This window comes from Lissotriton vulgaris, chromosome 1_1 (genome assembly GCF_964263255.1).
Source record: "Lissotriton vulgaris chromosome 1_1, aLisVul1.2, whole genome shotgun sequence".
NCBI lineage: Eukaryota > Metazoa > Chordata > Amphibia > Caudata > Salamandridae > Lissotriton > Lissotriton vulgaris.
Window position 1 is genome coordinate 485232362 of NC_141685.1, and position 23900 is coordinate 485256261.

The following is a 23900-nucleotide window of genomic DNA, read 5'->3' on the forward strand; positions in this document are numbered from 1 at the left end:
GTATGCAAATCTGTCTGATCAGTTCATCCATATCGCATTGCCCTGAGACTGCGGGTGTGGGAACCTGGCGGCGAAGGTTTGGCATTTTGCGTTTTCCTTTGTGGCGAACAGGTCTATCTCTGGATGACCCCACTGCTGGAAATGTGGTTGGAGCACCGAGGGGTGTATCTCCCACTCGTGCATCTGATGGCTGTGCCTGCTGAGCAGGTCCCCCATCTGGTTGTCCTTGCATGGGAGATGTTCCGCCATGAGGAACATGTTCCTCTGAATAGCCCACTTCCACATGCTCTGGGCTAGATGAGACAGTTGCGGAGAGTGTGTGCCTCCCTGCTTCTGGATGTAATACATGGCAGTCATGTTGTCCGTCCGGATCAGCACGACTTTGTTGCACAGGTGCAATTTGAATGCCTTCATCGCCATGAAGATTGCCATCAGCTCCAACAGATTGATATGCATCTTCTGCTGCTGCGTCGTCCATAGTCCTTGCACGGTATAATGGAGGACATGCGCTCCCCAGCCCTGGAGAGATGCGTCCGTTGTCAGCACTATTTGTGGGACAGGCTCCTGGAACGATCGTCCCCTTTAAAGGTTTTGTGTGTTCCACCAATGCAGAGAGTTGTATGCACGACCGGTTACCAACACTAGGTCTTTCAGATGCCCATGAGCCTGGTTCCACTGTCGTGCTAAGCACTCCTGAAGCAGACGCATGTGTAGCCTCGCATGCGGGACTATGAAGATGCAGGAGGCCATCATACCGATCAGCTGCATGAATACTTGCACTGGGAGCGAGTGTTGGGGCCTGAATTTCCGAATTAGCAATTGCATGCTGTTGACTCTGGCAGAGTTTGGCTGCGCTGTTGCTGTCAGATTGTTTATTGTTGCACCTAGGTACTGTTGTACATGAGCGGGCTGAAGGTGTGACTTTGGGTAATTCAGTGAAAATCCTAGACTGTGTAGGAGGTGAATTGTGCGGGACATGTGGCTGGCACACTGCTGGGCTGACTTTGCTTGGACAAGCCATTCGTCCAGGTAAGGATAGACATGGATGTGTTGTCTTCGAAGGTGTGCAGCCACAGTCACTAAGCACTTGGTGAACACCCTGGGGGCAGTAGTGACCCCGAAAGGCAGGACCTTGAACTGGTAATGCTGGTTGTTGACGGTGAACCTGAGATACTTCCTGTGACCTGGGTGAATGGGAATGTGGAAATATGCATCTTTCAGGTCTAGGGTTGCCAGGAAGTCTCCCTGACTGAGCAATGGTAGAACTTGCTGTAAAGTTAACATATGAAAATGTTCTGACAAGATGTACTGGTTCAGGGGTCTGAGGTCTAGAATGGGCCGCAGGGAACCGTCCTTTTTTGGGATTAAGAAGTACAGAGAGTACACCCCTGTACCTTGCTGTTCTAAAGGCACGAGTTCTATTGCCCCTTTTTGCAGCATGGAGAGTACTTCTTGCTGCAATAAGTGCATGTGCTCTGCGGACATAGGACGGTGCCTTGAGGGTATGTTGGGAGGAGTGGGGGTTAGTTCCAGACAATAGCCGTATTGGATAAGTTGTCTCACCCACCTGTCTGTGGTAATGCCTTCCCAGACAGGCAGGAACTGCTCGAGTCTTCCCCCGACCGGTGTTATATGGTCTGGGGGCAGTGACAAGGCGTCACTGTTTATTGGGGGCGGAGGAACTGGCATTGTTATTTCCACGTCCTCTGCCTTTGGTGCTGTTCCCACGATATCCACCCCTGTTATTTTTGTTATAGGTGGTCTGCGTGCTCCCCTTGTTGTATTGGGCTTGCTGCAATGCTTGACCTCTAGAGGCTCCCCTGTTACCGGAGCGACGAAAGGAACTGCCCCTGAACTGCTGTGACTGTAGAGCCCCCATGGATTTTGCGGTCTTAGTGTCTTTCTTAATCTTTTCAAGGGTCGTGTCTACATCAGGACCAAAAAGAAAGTCAGGGTTAACTGGCTGATTGAGCAAAGTTGTTTGGATCTCTGGTTTAAAACCAGAGATGCGGAGCCAGGCATGACGTCTCAGCATCACACTAGTGTTGATGGCTCTAGCTGCCGTGTCTGCTGCATCGAGTGCACACTTGATGGATGCATTCGAAATCAACTTTCCTTCCTGTATCAGCATTTCTGCCCCCTCCTTATAAGCCGTGTCGTAGTGAGCCCTATCGTATCTGGCTAATAGGGCCTGTGTATTTGCGATCCTCCAAATATTAGCCGCTTGAGCAGCTACACGCTTGCCAGAAGTTTCCAAGATTTTGGATTCTTTGTCCGGAGGAGGAGCATCACCACTAGTCTGGGAGTTTGCTCTCTTGCGAGCATTAGCCACTACTAAGGAGTCCAATGGGAGCTGGCCCTTGATGTACGTAGGGTCCACAGGCGCAGGCAGATATTTTCTGTCAATCCTTGGGTTTACAACCCTTGCCCTTGTGGTCTCCTTGAAAATGTCAGTAGCATGTTTCAGGACACCTTTTAGCATAGGCAATGTCTTTACTGATCTTTCTGGTGTGGAGAAAGTATCGAACAGAAAGTCCTCCTCCACTGGGTCTGCGTGCATTTCCACGTCATGGTTAAAGGCCGCCCTTTCAAGTAAAGCGTTAAACGCCGCCATGTCTTCAGTAGGCGAGGTCTTGACATTATAGGACTGAGTATCAGGCGTAGTGTGTGGCTCATCAGGGTCAACAGGGTCAGTCCAGGGTTGAGGTTCCTCCTGATCTGCGTCAGCATGATAAGTTAATTCAACCTGACCGTAACCCTCTCCCACATCCTCATCGCTGCGTGTGGGAGAATAGGCATAGTGTTGTGTATATGACTCCACAGGTTCGAAGAAAACAGGTGAGGTGGCTGAATCTCTTTTCCTTTTGAGAGGGATTTTGTAGGACTCCAACGGATGTTCTGGAGCGATTTTCCGTTTGTGAATGGTGAGCCTGCCGGAATCCGAGTCGATGAAGAGCTTCGACTGATTGTCATACGAGGGTGCCTGGAACACTACCTCCTCTGGAATGGAGTGAGACTTGGAAGGTCCCGACACCTTCTTGGACGTTTCGGTGCTCTTTTGTGGTTTGAACGCTTTGGGTCGAGCGGTCAGGGGCAGTCCGTATTTAATTGGAGGAAGCACCGGAGACGAACCGACCTTCTTCGAGATTGACGTCGTCTTCGATCCGATCTGCTTCGGTGGATCACCAGCATGCTTGCGGCCTTGCGTCGACTCGAGTCCATGGTGCGTAGCAGGTACGGCCTTGGGCTTCGACGCAATATGCTCTTTCGGGTCGGGTTTGGTCTTCGACTCGAGGGCCTTGCTCAACATTGGCTTGGGGGTTGCAAGCGTCGGTTCGACAGTCTTTTTAGTCTGGAGTCCTTTGGCATTGGCGTTGAGTGACGTGCTTGACCGTAGAGACTGGCTTCGGAGCCCCGCTCTTCGGGCCGAGGCCCCCTTGTGACCCCGAAGGGTCGATGACACTTAGACTTGACTGGAGCCGAGGAGTCCGAGGGCGTCGATCCGAGGACTGTCTTCAACAGTTTCGGTTTCGTTTTCGCCTCTGTTGGTTTCGGTTTCGATTTTGATGGATCGACCAAAGGCTCCTCTGAAGTATTCTTAGCCGGGCCTTGATGCGGGGCTATAGAATGTGGAGTAAGATCTCGGCTAAGGCCTTCCGGCGATGCCTCGACCTGAGCCTTAGAGAGCACAGTGTCAATATTAGGCCCCGCGACTGCGGGTGGGCCTTGCTCATCGCTCGAGTCGTCATCGACGGCTCTGATGGCCTCTGCGTTGTCTCCTACCTCGACGACGTCTTCATCATGGACGTAGTCTTCATTGTTGTCCACACCGAAGTTAGAGTCTTGCTCCGACGCAGGGTCCGACTGCTGGTCAGGATCCTCTTCATCGACGCCTTCACCGTCATCGGCCTCGAAGATGTTCTCCGGGTCAGGCGCCACTTTCTGCGCCGACTGTCTTGCTGCGCGTCGAAGACGAAGCATCTTCTTCGACCGGAACTTGGAACAGGCAATACAGCTGGCCTCGTCGTGGTCCGGGGATAAACATTTATTGCACACTGGGTGCACATCAATGTGAGGGTATTTTGAGTTGCAGACGGGGCATCTCTTGAACGGGCTCCGTTCCATCGTCGTCGTAGTTGGGGCCTTTGGTGTTGGAAAGGCAAACGGCCTTCGACGTCCTGTTCGAAGAACTGGATGAAGTATAGGCACCGAACGAGACAATACCGACGCCCGAAGGCCTTTTGGCCTTGCGCAAAGTTTTTTATACTGATTCCGAACTTGAGTCAAGAAAGTACAACCGAACCCAATGGCGGAAAAAAACAATCTGAGGATGGAGAGGATGCCCATGCGCACTGCAGTCCAGGGGAGGAGCCACCTATCTCGTGATACTTCGAAGACTCTTCCAGGACAACAATGTGCAATCATCCGGACCCAACACTAGGCGGCGATCTATGCACAGATATGAATTCAGCAGCCCACATGCCTCGAACACAGGGATTCCCACCTGGAACTAAGGAAACACCCAAGTCAGCTTGATGGAGCCAACTGAGTATGCGATCACCCCTGCAAAAGATGTACATTTTACCATCAGTTAACCTAACTTTGTATTCAATTTCACCATTGAAATAATCAAAGAGTTGGATTGGTTGACCCCCATAAGCCAATGGCCTTATGTCAGGCTTAAACACTTTCACTTTCCCATCAAGGGTTTTGTCAAAGAACACTAAGTATGAGAAATGTTTGCGCCAGAATCAAAGAGCATTTTAACTTCACAATTATTGATGGAAACATTATCTACAGCCCCTTTACATTTTTTATCGCTTGGTAAAGAGATTTCGCCACAGTCTAATGTATCACAAAAAGAGATTTCACCACAGTCTAATGCATCAGAATCCGAATCACTTTGTTCATCAAGCAATACTTCTTTAACACGTCTATTTTAAAAAAAAATTGTGACCTGCAAGCCTTTGTTAAGTGACCAACTTTTCCACAGTTAAGACACTTTGAAGATAAGGCGGGACAAGTTTTGTCTCGGCAAGGTGATCCAAAGCATTACACCGATAACATTTAATTCTTGCACCACCAGTGGGTTTAGCAAAGTTAGAAAAAGAAGTAGCGTGATTGGAAGGAGTAGTGTGATTCTTAGCAGATTTAGATATCGACTTTCCAAGAGGTTTCTTTTTTGTAACATAGAGCACTTTCTCTTGAGCAACATTTTTTCCTTTCTTAAACACTTCTACACAAGCGAGTGAATGTTCTAATCTCTTGGCTATGGCAATAACTTCATACAAATCTGGATCATCCTTTTGCCAGAGTTCATCTTTCACCTTTTTTATGCTGCAGCCTAGCAATAAATAGGATTGCGGTTCCTTTTCTCTAAGGCATTTTCAAATTTGCAAATCGATGCTCATTTGCATAAAGCAGTCAGATAATTTTCCACAGATTCTTCCTCTTTTTGTGTGCGTCTCCCGAAGTGATACCGCTCCAAGATAGTACTTAATCTTGGAAGGTAGTGTTTATCAAGTTTTTTAATGTTTATTTCAATTATCTGATTCTTCATTAGACAAATCTGGGAGATGTTCGAACACCTCTTGGCCTTCTGAGCCTAAACAATGCATTAACAAAGCGGACTTCCTTGCCGCGCTAAGAGATACTCCACACACCCTTACGTAATTAAGAAATACTTTCTTCCATTTGGACCAACGAATGGGAGGGTCACCAGGCTTTGAAAGAAAGAAAGGGGCAGAAGTGACGTTTTGCATACTTGGTTATAGATATTCTTGAATTGTAGATAATACCTTTAACAGGAAGGAAAATCAGACAAGTATTTCTTGCCTATGCAAAACAGAATGATATGATAAACTTTTGTTCTATGTTGCCATCAGGCCCACGAGTAACACTTGATAAAGCCTATAATTACATCCCGGCTGAGTTAGGAGCTTTGGGACAGTCTGAGACTCCTTGCCCTAGTACCCCAGCTAATGAAATTAAAATGGCCTCCTGGAATATAGCAGGTTTAAGGGGTCGCCTGGACAACGATGATTGGGCAGACTACATTACTACACATGATATCATCGCTTTCCAGGAAACTTGGTCAGTTGTTCCCCTGTTTAGAGTAGGCTTCCTTAATTTTTATAAACCAGCATTGCAGGGTATCAAGGGCAGGGCTTCGGGTGGTCTCACCATATGGATAAAAAACTCACTTGGCTTCAGCATTAAGGAAATCCCGGTGACGAACCCTGATCTCCTTTGTATATCCCTAAGCAAGGAGAACTGTAAGGATATTGTTTTAATTAATATCTATGCCCGAGGTTGTCAGGGTGGTAAGAAGCAACCTATCCTTAATGATTTAGAAGTTTTTCTAAATGAGTATAAAAGGGACCAGCTCATTATAGTGGCTGGTGATCTGAACTGCTCATTTGAACCCATCCTGAACCTTGCTGGGGATTCAAGTATAGATGAAGATTCTGTCTGGAATATTCCCCCGCTAGCAATAACTAAAGGTGTCAGGGGTACGGAGGAAGCCCTCCACTGGCTTGGGCTCTGCCTGGAATGGGGGCTCCGTGCGGTAAATGGCCGTAGCTTATCCGACAAGGCGGGAAAATCAACCTTTGATAATGGGTCTAGCGCGAGTCGCATTGACTACATATTGGTCAACATTGAATCCTGGGCTACCATAATTGACATGTCAATAGAAACCAGGCCAGAGAGCGATCACAACCCACTCTCACTTGTACTTAAGGTCCCTGGTCTAGGGCTTCCCCAGGCAGAAACAGCTTGTATTACATCCGACCTAGTTTTGTGTGACAACAGAAGACGGGTCAAATGGTCAAGGGTTATAGCTGATCAAGAGCTTGTCTGCCAAATAGAAGAATTGGCCCTAGATACTAGAGATAGGATGATTGCATCATCCTCTAATGACATGCCTAAGCCCAATATTGTTGATCTCCATGAGGCATGTTTCGTGGCTATTAAGGAACTTCTTACTAGGCCATGTAGAAAACAGAAAGTGAAGCAATTCAAAGGTTGGTATAATAAAAATTGCAGAGAAGCCCACAGCATTCTTATTGTTGCAGTTAAATCTAGGAATACCCCTGACATCAGGGCAGCGAGACAGGCTTATAAACGCATTATTTGGGAAGCTAAAAGGGAATGGGATGATTCATATTGGCTTGATCTTCTTTAAGCCTGTGAGTCGTCATACCAAACCAAGTTTTGGGAGTTAGTTAGATGGGGCAGGGGCTCGGATTCACTAACCCCTGAAAATCATGTTTCCGCTGTGGATTGGGTAGAATTCTTTTCCGCTCAATTTAAAGATCCTAATATCGCTCAGTTGGCAGGCGAGTCCTTAGCAGGGACCATATCAGTTTCCTATGGGGATAGGCTCACCTTTTGTACCTCAGACTCTGAACATGCATTAGATTCTATTCAGTCTGGGAAAGCCCCAGGTATTGATGCAGTACCAGCGGACCTTTTTAAATTGAATTTAGATCTGTGGGTCCCTTATATAACAACATTAGCAAATTCCATTGCAGCAGGGGAAAGGATACCACAATCCTGGAAAGGGGCTGAGATGCTTCCAGTCTATAAGAAAGGGGATCGATCTTCACCCAAAAACTATCGCCCCATCAGCCTGATCGATACTATTCAAAAAGTGGTATCACGAATGGCCCTGGCTAGAATACAGGGGTGGATTGAGCAGAATAACATACTCTCCCCCATGCAGGCAGGGTTTAGATCAGGCACCAGCACCCTAGACCAGGTGTTTCGTCTTACCATGCTGTACTGGAAGGTGGTTTTTTTGGGCGGTGGTGTCATCTACGCTGCCTTTGTCGATCTCAGGTCGGCATTCGACCTGGTTCCCAGGGCAAAACTTTGGGAAGCCCCGAGACTCATGGGCCTTCCTTCTGAATTACTAGAGCTGGTCAGGCGCTTACATGAGGATAATTTTGCCCGTGTGAGATGGGGGAAACAGGGTCAGGTGACCGATAGCTTCCCTGTCGAACGTGGGGTCCGACAGGGTTGCGTGCTGGCCCCTACCCTGTTTCTCCTGTTTATCAACCGGGTGGTTGCATTCTTTAATGAAGTACAAACTGATGCTCCCACCCTGGGGGGATCAAGATATCCCATGTTAATATTCGCCGACGACACCCTGCTCCTTTCCAAGACCCGGAGCGGCCTACAGGCTGCCCTAAATAGATTTGCTGAATTTTACACAATAAATGACCTTCAGATTAATACTGATAAAACTAAATTTATGATTTTTAACAAAAATAAACCAATTAAAAGTTCATTTTTATTAGATGGTATCCCAATTGAACAGGTCAAAGTCATGACATATTTGGGCGTGACTCTTGACCACCAACTTAAGTGGAAACCCCAGTTGGAGGTTTTAACTCTCAAATTTGTTCGCCTTACAGGATGCTTGTTGAAGGAACAGAAAAAAACCTTGACCAAACGCATTACACCGGCGTTAAAAATGTATGAGGCCAAGGTGAATGCAGCTACCCTGTATGGTGCGGACATATGGGGCTACAAAGGTTTGACATCACTAACCGCAGCACAGAACAGGTTTTTTCGGAACCTAGTGGGGCTTCCCCAATCGTCACCTGTCAAACCTTTGCTTTTAGACTTAGGCTGTAGACCGCTGAATGAGATGGCACAGTATCGCCTTGCAGCTCTTTGGCGTCGCCTCTGGACGACTCAAGAGCTTAGTCTATTCGCTCATGAATTGGGCGAGGTTAGATCATTGTGGGGTGCTCAGAAAATTCCATGGCTGCGGGAGGTCAAACAAATATTGTATTCCATGGGCCTCCCTGAACTATGGCTACATCCCGAATGTTCTAGTTTCCCATCTAAAGTGGAATTCAAAGAGCTATTTTGGGCTACAAAGAAATCTGTACTGGTCAGCCTTTCATCAGAAAACAGCCTAACGGGACAGTTCTTAACGCATAAGATAACTCCGTCCCTTGAACCCTATTGGGACTTGATATGCAAAACACTTGACCGTAAGCTGTATCATCAGTTTCGGGTGGGAACTTTGCAGATCAACTCCTTTACTGCGAAGTGGGCCAAGAATACAAGTAACAAATGCCCCTTTTGCCCCGACCAGGTGGAAAGTATAGGTCATATATTTTTTGCATGCCCTGCTTATCGTTTGCCTAGACTGAAATGGTTGAAACCAATTTGTAAATCCTTAAATTGTGGGGGGAATCGTGCAGCCTTGTTTAAATTACGTGATTTACACACTGCAAAATCTGTGATTTGCGTTGCCAAATTTTTGGGGTGGCTGTGGCTAATTCGCGTAAAGAAATTGTAACCCCTTTTAAAACAGCTAGATTTTTAATGTTTGTAGATTGTCTGTATTTAAATTTTCTTATATACCTGGGGAACCATTGTAAAATGTTGAAATGTCAATAATGTTTTATATCTGCTGTCTTTTATGAATTTTATTCGAAATAAAGACTAAATGAACTGAACTGATAAACTTATGAGACTAAAAGTCAAGAATATTTCTATACATATTCGATCAATAGGCAACTTAAAGGGAAACATGTAATAATGCACACTTAATTATAAAGCATTAGACTTTATAACGCTGTGTGTGTCAGCGAGAACAACAAGAATTTACACCCCTCATTTATAAACATAAAAGCAGCAATATATAAAAATAAATAAATAAAACAAGCTGTGTGTGTCAGCGCGTTCTGTTTCTACTACCAAAATGAATGATGAAATGGTAATGAGGCTTTGGTTTGTGTTCTCACAGAATAAGCTGTGTGTGTCAGCGTAGTACTCAAGACACACTTGTAATTGAGCTGTGTGTGTCAGAGTAGTACTCAAGACACACTTATAAGTGATTAGCCTTTAAATGAAACGATGGAATCACAGCTGTGTGTATCAGCGCTGTAGCGAAAATACACATAAAATGTGGTTACTTAAATGTAGCGATTCGGGTCAGCATTAAATATAGATGATTCCACGGAAAGGCTGTGCGTGTCAGCGCGGCGGCAGAGACACACGTGTAATGAAAACTAGAGTGACAAAGCTGCGTGTATCAGCGCTCTAGTTCTGAAAGATGTTCTCCTGTAGTCCTTCTTCCCTTTTAACAACAGGAATGAAAGCAGTGAAGGCTTACACAGAGAAAACGGGATGTTAGTAAGGCAATCCCCTTTCTTAATCAAAAATGAAGAAAATGTTGTATTGAAGTAAAAGGTTTACTTCGCGCTTAGTATGTCGAAGATTAATTTGCTTATAATGTGAATTCCTGTGTTTGGCTTAGCGCATTCGCACACTGCAACTCCGCATCGGGCTCAATTTGACGTGCACAGTTGAGAGTTGATATGAAATTTAGATTGACGCTTGACTTAGCGTGCATGGCTGAAAATATGCATTTGCCAATATGTATTACTTTCAAATTCACGCTTTGCTTCAGGCGCACAGCAGGTTGTGTTTATTTTTAAACTGCAATGACGTAAGTTTTAAACTCGCGCTGAGGTTCGCACAGACAGCTGGCTGAAGAGAATTTCAGCTTCGTGCCTGGTGCGACTCGCATGAAGCATTATGTTTACAGATAAACTGTAGTTAACATTCCACCACATTGACACGCAGAACAGTCTTATTTGAAAGCAAATATCTCCCCCTACGTGAAACAAATCAACGAGTCTGTAAGAGAGAGCAACTATTCTAGAAACGATTCCTTTGTGTGGACCTTCGTGCCCTCAATAAGGAAGTGGTAGCTGATGGATATCCTCTGCCCAATATCATTACGTTGTTAACGCAGCTGGGTGATGTGTGTGTATTTTCATCCCTGGATCTTAGGGCAGCTTATCACCAGGTCAGGATTGACGAGAAGTCCATGAATCTTACATCGTTCATAACTCCTTCCGGAACCAACAAATTCACACAGCTGCCCTTTGGTTTAATTTCCACGGCCTCCGTGTTTCAAAGGGTCATGGAGGATGCCCTGAGAGGTATTGAAGGAGTTAAAGTATATCAGGACGATGTACTGGTTCATGGATCGTCTCAAGAGGAGCATAATTTCAGGGTCAGATCTGTTCTGAACGTTTTGCATAGAGAGGGTTGACACTCAGAGAAAATAAGTGCAAGTTTAACCCCTCTGAAATAGATTACCGAGGTCACTGTCGGACTGCTGGTGGTGTTAAACCTAAGGATCGCTTGGTTAAGACCATAAGAGAACTTGCCATTCCACAATCTAGAGAAGAACTGGTCACTTTCTTAGTCATGGGAGAATATTATAATAAGTTCATACCACGTTTGGCATGTAAAACTATTAATCTGAGATCTCTTTTGAAGAAAGGAGTGAAGTTTGCATGGTCACAGCACTGTCAAACAGAATATGAGCATGTCAAACAAGCTCTTAATTCAGCTCCCTCTCTTCAAAGTTTTGATGTGTCTTTCAACTCCATACTTGTCACAGATGCAAGTTCTCGTGGCCTGTGTGCTGTCTTCAAGCAGATGGAAGATGGAAAAGAAGTTACCATTTTGTTTCTTTCTAGGGCTCTTGTTGGACCGGAATTGCTTTACTCTGTAATCGAGAAGGAAGCTTTAAGCATCTTTTGGGCAATCAAAAAGTTAAAAATGTTTCTGTGGGGCAATCCTTTCACTGTTCATACAGACCACAAGCCTTTAAAAGATGTCTTTTGTAAAAAGAGCCTAGATGCCATTTCCTCTCGAATCTGTAAATGGGTGATTGCTCTCCAAGATTTTGAATTTGAGGTAAAGTATATACCTGGCGTGAACAACAAGGTTGCTGACTGTCTTTCCAGGTTGGTACCTGAGAGTGATGCTGGAACTTCCTTGAACTCTGAAGATTCATGGGAGGTGGACGAATTTAAGGTTTGTGAGATTGTTGAGAGTGTGGTTCCTGAAATTGATTGGAGAGATGCCATGAGTAAAGACACTGATCTGCAAGCAATTTGTAAATTAGTTTTAACAGGTTGGCCTTGTCTGAAGAACTTAAATGAAAGTGCCAAGATGTTTTGGAATGTAAGGGACAAACTTTCTGTGAGAGAGGATTTACTCTGGAGGGGCACTAGACTTGTTCCTCCTCCTTCCATTAGATTGAAGATTGTTCAACTAGCTCATCAAGGAATAAGGAAAGACGAAAGAAAGTGTACGATTACATTTCTGGTGGCTTGGCATAGATATCTTGGTTGAGCGCTTGATAAGAGATTGTATTGAGTGCAATACTTCTGACAAGTTGTGCAAGACGAGAGTGCAACCGATGATCATAAGAGAAGCTCCCACGCGCTGTTGGCAAGATGTGGCTCTAAATATCTTAGGACCTGTTTTTTAACAAAAGTGGTCAATTTTATGTTGTAGTTTTAATGGACATGTTCTCAAGGTGGCCAGAGATTAAAGTCACTCAAAGCATCTAGACTAAGAGCATTACTAAATTTTTGCAAGATGTTTTCTGTAGAGCAGGATTTCCGGACTCTCTTCTCACAGACAACGGAGTCCAGTTTGTGTCAAAAGAAAAGGAGCACTTCCTAGATAATAAGGGTATCAAACATAAGCGCTGCTCTCTCCATCATCCGGAATGCAACAGGATGGTAGAGAGGTTTAATCGCGTACTCAAAGAACGCATTCAGTTATCTAAAGAACAAGGTGCAGATTGGAAAACTAAGTTGTTCGAAAGAGTTACGGTTTAAAGATTCACACCTCACTCCACCACTGGTGAGATACCTTTTGTATTATTTAGGGGTCGTACACCAAACACCTACATGTTTCAGTCTTGGATGAGAAACTTCTGTGTTAAGGCCTTGAGTTAGAGTAAAACTCTGGGGTTAGACCGACAGCATGTCAAGTCCAATAATAGGAAGATAAACTTTGATGTCAGACATGCTTCTGCTCACACAAAGGTTTCTGTGGGTGATCGTGTGAGGGTTCGTCTACCTCTCAAATCCTCTGGGTCAAAGTTCTCCACTACTTTTCATGTTATCAAGCTTTTTCGCAAAGCTCTTAAACTGAATGATGGGCGTATATGGAATTTGAATCGCATTGCACCCATTCCTGGGATGGTATCCAAAAACACACGCAATTCTCTTGATTCGACTGACACTGGTAGTAGAGCTGGTGTTAATATCCCTTTAAGGAGAAGTTTACGAGAGTCAAGAAATCCAACAACTCTTCGTGATTATGTTTTGAAATAAGTTGTTCTGTTAACTTTCTTGTATGATGAAATAAGCTTATTCTGATTTCTTTCTTGTTTTGTGAAACTGAAACAATATGTATTTATTATTATCTACTGTTTATTATTTGTTTGTTTAAGCTTCAGGGGAAGGGGTGTGGTATCCTTATTTATATTCTTCAAATCTTACAATCATTTGGTTCATCCTTTGTGTAGCTTCAGTGGTTATTAGAGTGTTCGTGTAGAATCTAGAATGTAAGTGATGTAATGCTTTACTGAATCTAAGAGACAGTTGATGTTGATGTCTTCTGTGGATGGGATCTTGTATTACCCTCATCTCAATAAAGAAGATATCTTAATATGCATGAGTGCCATCTTCTTCACACAGACACTTACTGTTTTGTCTTCTCGAAAAAGCCACCCTGTTTGGGCACGTGTGAATGTAATTGATTTGGTGGATAAAGTAGCAGAGTAAATATCACTGCTCATTAAGATGTCAACTTCTTCTTCAGTTTCCATTTCCGACTCCTAAAAATGAAAAAAACATTAAACAAATATTAATTATTTGTTTCTTACAAGATTTTTATAAAAGAGTTAAAAATGAACATTTTGTAGAGAGAATGCATCAATTCAGACAATAGTTCAATGCCATCCTAGAAAATAAAAAAGTTACTCTTCGTGGGAAGCTGTAACAAAGCATAATGAACTATACTAATTCACCACTAATCTTTTATAGGTTCAGGAGTAGTGTGCTACTCGCCGAAAAAGCACTGACGCCTCATCAGGAGTAGTAAGAGTTATATAAATGCAATTACAACACAATAAATAGTCAATCTCTAACTTTGACAGAAGCCCAAGGCATAACAAATTTGAATGTGTTTTAATGGCACTAATGGGATCAAGTACTCTTGTGCTCTAAAAACATTTTCAGTAAGCTACATCCTCCAAGATGAGCAGCCAGTCAGAACTGTTCCTGTGGAAACAGATAGAGAAGTTGGAAGGGTAGATTCTATGATGTGTGGGACAGACTCCTTATTAGAGCGTCACTCACAAGTCAATACACTGACAATATACAATCAAAGAAATAGAAAAATGGACAATTGAAAAGTTTTATGAACTCTGCTTCGCCTACTTCATAATTCGGTCTGTATTTTGTGTACAAGAAAACTCCAATCAGCTGGTTTACTAAATTCTGCAAATAGACTAGTTCCACAAAGAGCTTCCATTGCATCCTTCTTTTCTTTATACCATCTCCCTACACTGCCAGAAAAAGGCCATTTAAGTCTGGCAGAGAAGCTACAGCTCACATGCATGGTCTCATAATTCTTCAGTTATGTTAGTAGCAAGTGAGAGCACTTACTGCATGCAAAGTATGGATACTTCTCTGCTGGACCTAAACGGTGTAAGATTATTAGCAGAAAAACAGGCAGATTAACATATTTTGAACAACATTGGATAGAAACTTAGTAAGTGTCCTGATAATGGCTTCATTCATATCATGTATCAGCACAACTCAGGACGATGTAGATGAGTGTTGCTTTGAAATCTTGAACTATGTTGATCACTTCCCCTGACTAGCAAAAAAGCCCCCCCTTATCCTCCCGTTAGGTGGCTAGATTTGCATCATTAGAATGTAATTCTTTTTTATAAAAGACTTAACACAGCGGTCTGGACAGCTGCATTGGGCGGTTGTATGCAATTGCATTGAAAAACGGTTCTGTGGAATACAGTTACAGAGAAAACATTTAGCCTAAACTGTTTAATAGAAATTTGCTTGATGTGTGGTATTTACCATTTCATAGAAACCAATTCATAGAATGTCCTTTTTTTCGTGTTTGGCTTTTGCATGCTTATTTTTTAAGGCGTAAATGCAATGGTTGCATGTATTTCCTTCAGATACATTTTCATCAGAAGTAATTATTTCAGTGCTTTACTTCAGGGGACATGTCAGATTTATATTTTCTACACTGTCAAACAATTACTTTTGATGCTTTTAAGTTTGTTGACCCTCCGCCACCCCTAAATATCATCCATACCTGACCTTCTCACAACCCCTAAACACCATACATCCCTGCTCTTTAAAACCTTGCATTACGCCTCAAGTAGCCTCATTCCCGACCCCCTATATTCCACCCATCCCAACTTCCTACTCCTAAACTCTACCCATCTCTGAAAACGAAAACCCTCAGCTACACCTAAATACACTCAATCAACCCTGAAAACCCCTTTCTACACCTAAATCCCACCCATCCATTAAAACCCTCTTGAGCCCTAAACTTCACCCTCCCTTAGCCTTAAACAAATACTCCCCACTCGTGAATACTACCCATCCCTGAACTCTAAAAATACCTTTCTCCACAATTTGGAGAGTTACTCTGCACTGTATATTTTCAAGTCGCTATACTTACCTTGGAACTCTTATTCAAAATGAAGTTGAACGAGTCTGCAGTATGAAATCATACATGCTCTGTACAGCAGGAGGTGGCTGAAGGGAGAGCTTATCACAAATAGCATCACACAATTTTGCATGAGAAGGAAAATGCTTCTTACAAGTATGCATCTGTTCTTGGCATGTTGAGCTGCAGAGTTGTACACTTTGCATAGATCGCCATCTGGTGTTGGGCTCGGATGATTGCATGTTGTTTTGGTCTTCGGAGAAGTCTTGAAGTCACGAGACCGGTGACGACTCCTTCTGTGTACAGTGCGCATGGGCTTGGGCTCCATCGTTCGATTGTTTTGCCAGTAGGGTTAGATGGAGTAGTGAGAAATAGAGAAGTGTCCATGCGTGATGTATCTAATTAAGATAATACTGGATCAGATTGAGGTATCCGGGGAGGAGGGTGGGCGTGTACAACCCTGCAGCTCTACATGCCAAGAACAGATGCATACTGGTATGGAGCATTTTCCGTTCGAGGCATACGAGCGGCGGATTGTACACTTTGCATAGAGTATATAGCAGTATCCTCCTCAACGGTGGCTACCTGTATCTGTTGCAGTAGTTTGAAAAAGTGTTTTTTAATACAGCCTGGCCCACACTAGCGTGTTTTGCTTGCACATCTACACAATAGTGTTTTGTGAAGGTGTGGGGCATGGTCCAAGTTGCTGCATTGCATATGTCATCTAGATGAATGTTTCCTAAGGATGCCATAGATGCCCCTAGTTTGCGTGTGGAATGAGCCCTAGGGTGAATGGTTAATGCAAGTTTAGCTTTAAGGTAGCTTATTTGTATACATTTTACAAATCCACCTTGCAATTCCTGTTTTGGATATAGGATTGCCTTTATGAGGTGGGGAGAAAGCTACAAAAAGTTGTTTAGTTTTTGTAAATGGTTTTGTTCTTTCTATGTAATAGAGCAATGCTCTTTTGACATCAAAAGTGTGTAGCGCTCTCTCTGCCACGGAGTCTGGTTGAGGAAAGAATGCTGGTAGTTCAACTGACTGGTTTAGATGGAAGGCAGAAACTACTTTCGGTAGAAAAGTAGGATTTTTGTTCTAAGAACCACTATGTTGTGATGAATTTGTAAGAATAGTTCTTGAATGGTTAATGCCTGGAGTTCACTCACTCTCCTAAGAGATGTGATGGAGACTAAAAACGCCACTTTCCAAGCAAGATATTGTAATTCACATTTGTGTAGAGGTTCAAATGAAGGTACCAATAATCTGGTAAGGAATATATATAGATTTCACACTGGGGAGGGTGGAGCTCTTGGTGGAATTATTCTTTTAAGCCCTTCCATAAAAGCTTTTATTGGTAAACTTTAAAAAGCAACAGATGTTGTCTGTTCTGCAAGTAGGCGGCTATGGCAGCTAGATGTAATCTTATTGATGTATACGCTAGATTACACTGTTGAAGATGCAAAAAGTAACAAATAATGTTTTAAATGGAAGTATCTAGTGGGTCAATGTTATTGTTAGAGCAATAAATGACAAACCTTTTCCACTTTGCAGGGTAGCACGCTCTTGTTGTAGGGCGTCTAGCTTCTTTGATAACGTTCATACATTCTTGTGAAAGATAGAGGTATCCAAACTCTAGGATTTCAGGAGCCAGATCGCTAGGTTGAGCTGATTGGGATCTGGATGTCTTTTCTCTCCATGGTTCTGAGTGAGAAAGTTGGGAGAGAGGTGCAGCTTTTGATATGGCACTTATGATAGCTGCAACAGCGTTGTGAACCATGGTTGTCTTGCCCATGTTGGAGCAACTAGGATCATTGTAAGGGAATGCTGTTGAAGCTTCCTCACTAACAATGGAATGAGTGGGAGAGGCGGAAAAGCATAAGCAAATTTTCCTGACCAGTTCATCCATAGCGCATTGCCTTTGGAAAATGGGTGTGGATACCTGGGTGCAAAGTTTTGGCATTTTGTGTTTGTGTATGGCGAACAGATCTAGGTCTGGTTGTCCCCACATACGAAAGAATGGAAGAAGAACTTGAGGATGATGTTCCCATTTGTGGATCTGTTGTGTTTGACTGAGCAGATCCGCTATTTAATTGTGTACTCCTGGTAGATGTTCTGCTAGGAGGTAGATGTTTCGTGGAGTGGCCCACCTCCAGATGCTCTGTGCTGGACGGGATGACTGGAGAGAGTGTGTTCCTCCTTGTTTTTGTATGTAATACATTGCCGTCATGTTGTCTGTACGGATTAAGACAACTTTGTTGAGGAGTTGCGGTTAAAACTATTGTAGCGCTAGAGAGATTGCTAATAATTCCAGATAGTTGATGTGGAATTGTTTTTGCTGAGAGGTCCATAACGCTTGAATGGTATGGTTGTTGAAATGTGCTCCCAGTCGGTGAGCGACGCATCTGTTGTTAGTACTAGCTGTGGAAGTGGCTCGAGGCACAGCCGTCCTTTGGAAAGGTTTTTTGTACTCCGCCACTGCAGAGAGCGATGGGTGCGGTCGTCTACCAACACCAGATCTATTAGTTGACCTTGAGCCTGGTTCCCCTGTAGTGCTAGACATTCCTATAATGGGCGCATTTGTAGTTTTGCATGAGGGACGAGGAAAATGCATGATGCCATCATTCCTATTAGTTGCATGAACACTCTTGCTGGTAGAGTGTGTTGCGGTTGAAATCTTTGAACTAGTGTTTGTATAGCTTTTATCCTGATGGGATTGGGATAAGGTTTGGCTGGGAGTGTTCACTGTTGCCCCTAGATATTGTTGCATTGTAGACTGTTAGAGATGGGATTTTGTTAGATTTACAGTGAATTCCTTTGTGAAAGTGGCTCTATATATACTGGACTAGAATTAAGTACAGTGTGTATAGAGTCCACCAACCCCAGAAGTATAACAGAGGTTAAAGTCAGAACTGACCTTACTCTCCAAAGTGGTAGCTTGGTCGAGCAGTAAGGCAGTACCAGAGGACAGTGTAAAGCATTTGTTGTACACACTCAGTCAGCAAAAGGTTTCACACACTCAAGGACTGAACTTCAGGCTAATTGTTTTTATATCCACAGATATAGTGGCTTTATTTTTAGAACCAACAGTTATAAAAATATACTTTTCTGGCTATGCGTACTTTCAGGTAAATACTTCGTAAAGGAGCAATAAGGTTCATAAACACAATGATTACAGTATTGGTAGTAAGCAACACAATCTTAAAACACACTTTAGCATTGAGCTCAATGGGTTTTCTACATATAAGTACAGTTGATTACTTTATGGATTACTTCGGTAGTTCCAGGACTAGATCTTAGATTCAGTCCTGGAGTCTAAGCTGAAACCAGATAAGCAAAAACGTTTTAGTTATTGAAGTGAATTTTCATGAATATAAAGCGGTTTTAAAAGTTCACACTTAGAAACTTTTTAATGTAAATCTGACAATGTTATTCAATGGGAGGAAATTCAGGTTGCAGGTAAAGTACGATCGCGTTACTTTTGTAACCCAGCACTGGTCTCCTAGGGCCAGCACTGGGAGCTTAACTCAAAACAGGTAGGTAATTGCGTTTCAGTATTTCGTATGATTTTTAAAGAATATTTCCAGTTTTCAAAAGTAGACACTTAGAAGAAATTTCATAGAAAAGCAGTCAATGGGTTCCTATGGAGAAAATCCAGATTACTAGTAAACCCGCTAGGGATTAATTTTACTGTTCAGTACTGAGCTGAAAGGTCCAGTGCTGGCTTCTCCCCTGAGCCCAGGTGAGTTCGTCGGTCTTTGGCTGATTTTATTGGAATATTTTCAGTTTTCAAAACGTCATACTTAGAAAATTTTCAAGTCAAAATCGATCAATGTTATCCAATGGCATGTAAGTGAAGTACCGGTTTCCAGGTGAGTACTTGGTTGGTGAAGTTAAGGTTCTGGGTATAGACTCAGGGGTCCCCCAGGTTCAGGTAAGTACAGTTAGTTCAATCCCAGTGGCACAGGGGCGGCCGGGTGCAGAGGTAGGTAGGCCCAATGATATCCAATGAGGCAAAGGGAGCCTTCGGTTGGTGGCTGCTGGCTAGCAGGCCACGCTGCTCTGGGAGCTGGGCTCCTGGTCACTTGCTCAGGGCAAGGGGGGGGGGGGGGGGGGGGGAGGAAGTAGGATCGGACAGAGGGGAATTAGCCAGCGGCACTCTGGCAGCTGGGTGCAGTGTGCAGTGTGCTTTTGAGCCGTCGGGCGCTCAAGGTTATCCAATGAGGATCTTGAAGAGGGAACAAAGGTTGCAGGCTCGGGGACGGAGACTCTCCAGGGGCGACCAACACTTCGAGAGGTAAGTTGGGATCTTGGAGCACAGGTAGGTACCCCAAAGGGGGCACAGAGGGCTGTAGGGCGCCGGGGTGTCTTTGGGTGCCGGAAAAGCTTACCCTTGGCTTGTCGCGGTTGGGGTGGCCCCTGGTTCGGAGTCTGCAGGCGTCGGCTGGTTCGTCAAGGAGGGTCTTTGGGCACTGGAATTCGGGTCCCAGTGGCCGGGGGGACGTCCTTGTGGTCTTGGTTCGGGTTGGCCCAGCCCGGGCTCGGCTGGTGCAGAGTGGGCTGGTCCGGAGCTTCCTGGTGGGTTGTTGCAGCAGAGCCTCTGGTGATGGGAGTGCCAGTCTTCAGGAGGGTCAAGGCAGGCAAGCCATCTGGGTGTCCCAAGGTTGCTGTCCGCGGGGTTCGCTGGGTTTAGGCAGGAGCAGGTTCCAGGATCAACAGGCCAGTAGGGCTGGGGCAAAGTCAGTTGTTGTCGTCCTGTTGGCAGCTGCACGGCGGGTATTCTTGATCTTCTTTCTTCTTGTTGGTATCGGGATCTGAGGAAGGAAGGTTCGGGGAGCCCCTAAATACTAAATTTAGGGGCGTTAGACGTAGGGCAAGGGTAGGGACAAATGGGTCCCTGTCCTGTGATGAGTACACCCCCTAGCCTGCTCCGCTCCTGTGGGAGGGGGGCAGGAGCCTAGCTGGGATTGGGCAGGACTCCCCATCTACAAGATGGCCGGAGCCTGGGTCGTGCTTCACCTCGCCTCCTCCACCTTAGGGCTGAAGTAGTTTTTCTCGCCAGTCTTCCCGCCAAAGTGGGGGTAGGACTGGTTGCTGGGTACAGCAAATGGTCTGGAGAAGCTCTTAGAGGATGTATGCCTTTGAAGCTTCCCCCTGTCCATCCTGGGGGAGGAGACATAGCACCTCACCCAGGATGTGCTTTGTTGCAGACCCAGGAGAGCGGGGGGCTCTAGACCCAGGGGTCCAGCAACATGTCTGCTGTGTGGCAGCTTCTGCAGCCACTCAGCCCAGACGTGGATTGTAGGTTCGTGTTCTGGAGGGCATCTCTAAGATGCCCTCTCTTGCATGTTACATTAAATCTCACACTGGCATCAGTGCGGGTTTAATGTGCTGAGAAGTTTGGTACCAAACTTGTCAGTCTTCAGTGTAGCCATTATGGTGCTGTGGAGTTCATAATGACAACCTCCCAGCACCATATACTGTAAATGGCATCACTGCACTTACAGTGCCCAGGAATGGCCCTGGGTACTGTAGGGGCACAGTGCTCATGCACCCGTGCCCTCACCTCTGGCATAGGGCACCAAGCTAGAGGGGTGACTGAGGTATGCCAGGGCAGTGGGTTCTGTGGGCATGGCACACAGGGATGTATGCCATGTCGACTCTTATTTTAGTTCTGTACTTAGGCACTCAACCTGCAAAGGCAGTGTGTGAGTGCCAGGGTACAGGGCCCTTGAGGGTGGCACAATCAGTGCTGCAGCCCTCAGGGGTCTTCTCTGGTCACCGTACCTAGGGTACCATTTACTAGGGGCTGACAGGTGGCCAGAGATGCCAATTGGGGATTTTGTTTCAGCTTAGTTTTTAGGGAAGGAACACAGGCCCTGGGTACCTGGTTGGCAGGGACCCAGGGCAAACTCAGTCAAAACACATCAGCAGTTCAGACAAAAAGTGGGGGCATACCAAGGCAAGAAACATGGCACTTTCTCACAATCCCAGATTGTGAAGCAACTGTATTGTTTGAAGCGTGTTTTGCACACAGCTGTCTTGGGAGTTTGCTTTTATAAGCCAATCGTCTAAGTAGGGTAAGACATGAATTTGTTGTCTTCTGAGATGGGCTGCAACTACTGCAAGGCATTTGGTTAAGACCCTGTGTGCTGTGGTGACTCCGAACGGAAGCACCTTGAACTGGTAGTGTTGACCATCTACCACAAATCTGAGATATTTCCTGTGAGAGGGATGTATTGGAATGTGGAAGTAGGCGTCTTTTAAATCTATAGTTGAGAGAAAGTCGCCTTGCTTCAGTAGTGGAAGCACTTGTTGTAAAGTGACCAAGTGAAAATGGTCTGAATGAATGTAACAGTTTAGCGGTCTGAGGTCCACTATTGGTCTTAGAAAGCCGCCCTTCTTTGGGATAAGGAAGTAAAGTGAGTTAACTTCTGTCCCTTGATGAATTAGAGGAACTGGCTCTATTGCATCTTTTTGTAACATTGCTAAGACTTCTTGTTTGAGTAGCGTTTGATGATCTAATGACATAGGGCGCTGTCTTGGCGGAATGTTTGGGGTTGTAGAAGTGAGTTCCAGACAATAACCATACTGGATAATTTGTCTTACCCACCTGTCTGTTGTGATGGAATTCCAGACAGGTAGGAACTGTGAGATGGGTCCCCGACAGGTGTGGGATGATCGGGGGGGAAGCTTAGGGAAGTCACTGTTTATTGTTAGGGGAGTTGCGGGTGTTGTTACCTCTGCCTCTACCCTTGTTGTTGTTACCTCTGTAACCTCCTCAATCGTATCCCCTAGAAAAAGAGCCTTGGTTGGGAATTTTATGGGGGGGATGTCTGGTGTTCTGATGTGTTAGCTTTGGAACCTGCTCTGTAAAAGGAGCGACGAAAGGACCCCCTGGCAGACGGTGACTGTAATGCTCCCAAAGACTTTTCTGTATCTTTTTAAATTTTTGCTAAAGATGTATCAACTGCAGGTCCAAAAAGGTGCGCTTGATCAAATGGTTGGTGTAGAATTGTATTTTGCACCTCTTGCTTAAAACCAGACACTCTAAGCCATGCGTGTCTACGTAGTAGCACACTAGTATTTATAGCACGTGACGCTGTGTCTGCTGCATCTAGTACACATTTTATTGAGGTATTAGTAATTAATTTCCCTTCTTGTACAAGGCCATTAGCATTGTCCTTATACTCTGGTGGAAGATGTTGAATGAGCTTTTCCAGCTTGTCGTAGTGGGCCCGGTCCTATCTTGCTAGCAGGACTTGTGTGTTTGCGATTTTCCATGAATTAGCAGCCTGAGACGCCATACTTTTACCTGATGCGTCAAACAGTTTAGATTCGTCAGGAGGTGGTGTGTCGCCTGATCCCTGGGAGTTTGCCCTTTTACGTGCATTGGCTACTACTAATGAATCTAGGGGAAGTTGGCCCTTAATGTAAATAGGGTCACTAGGAGCGGCTTTGTATTTTTTATCAAGTCTGGGGTTAAGAACCTGAGCTCTGACTGGGTCTTCAAAAACATCAGAAGCATGTCTGATAAGGCCTTTTAGCATAGGTAAGACATGAGTAGATTTTTGTGGTTGTGCAAAAGTTTCTAGCAAAAAATCCCCCTCTACAGGGCCTGCATGAAGTTTGACTTTATGATACGCAGCTGCTCTGTTAATAAGCTGTGCAAACCCCACATTATGATCTGGTGGAGATGGCTTTGAGGGGTAGAGAGATCTGGGCCTAAATCCATCGTTTTTTTGCACTCCACACCACCCCAGTTCAGACATGGCCATATACAAATTAGCCTTGACCCTGTGCCTCATGGAAACAGTCCAGCCCGAACTGCCAAGCCATGTCTTTCCTGGACCGGAATCAAGCATCCTAGGACCGGTTTCTGGCTATCAGCCGTCTTCAGCCAGGATAGCTTGACTCCAGTGGTGTGGAGAGCATGGGACTCACGTCTGATCATACCCATCCCACTCGGGGTGACAAATGCAAAAAGAACAGTTGATGGACAGAATGCAGAACAGTACAGAGATCTGGCTGAAGACGGCTGATAGCCAGAAACCGGTCCTAGGATGCTAGATTCCGGTCCAGGAAAGAAATGGTTTGGCAGTTCGGGCTGGACTGTTCACATGAGGCACAGGGTCAAGGCTGATTTGCATATAGCCATGTCTGAACTGGGGTTGTGTGGAGTGCAAAAAAACAATGGATTTAGTCACAGATCTCTGTACTGGGGTGAATGTATGACATTGTTCTGCATTCTGTCTATCAACTGTTGTTTTTGCATTTGTCACCCCGAGTGGGATGGGTATGCTCAGACGTGAGTCCCATGCTCTCCACACCACTGGAGTCAAGCTATCCTGTAA

General features: G+C 44.8%; 1 protein-coding gene across 1 annotated transcript in view; it reads right to left on the reverse strand.

The window, feature by feature from the left end:
* The window catches only part of ANKRD13C (ankyrin repeat domain 13C), a 459935-nt gene that overhangs the window by 268891 nt on the left and 167144 nt on the right, over positions 1 to 23900 (reverse strand). The window contains exon 8 of the mRNA XM_086953854.1: positions 13550 to 13681. Coding sequence (XP_086809980.1) covers positions 13550 to 13681 — 132 coding nt within the window. The remainder of the gene's footprint in view (positions 1 to 13549; positions 13682 to 23900) is intronic.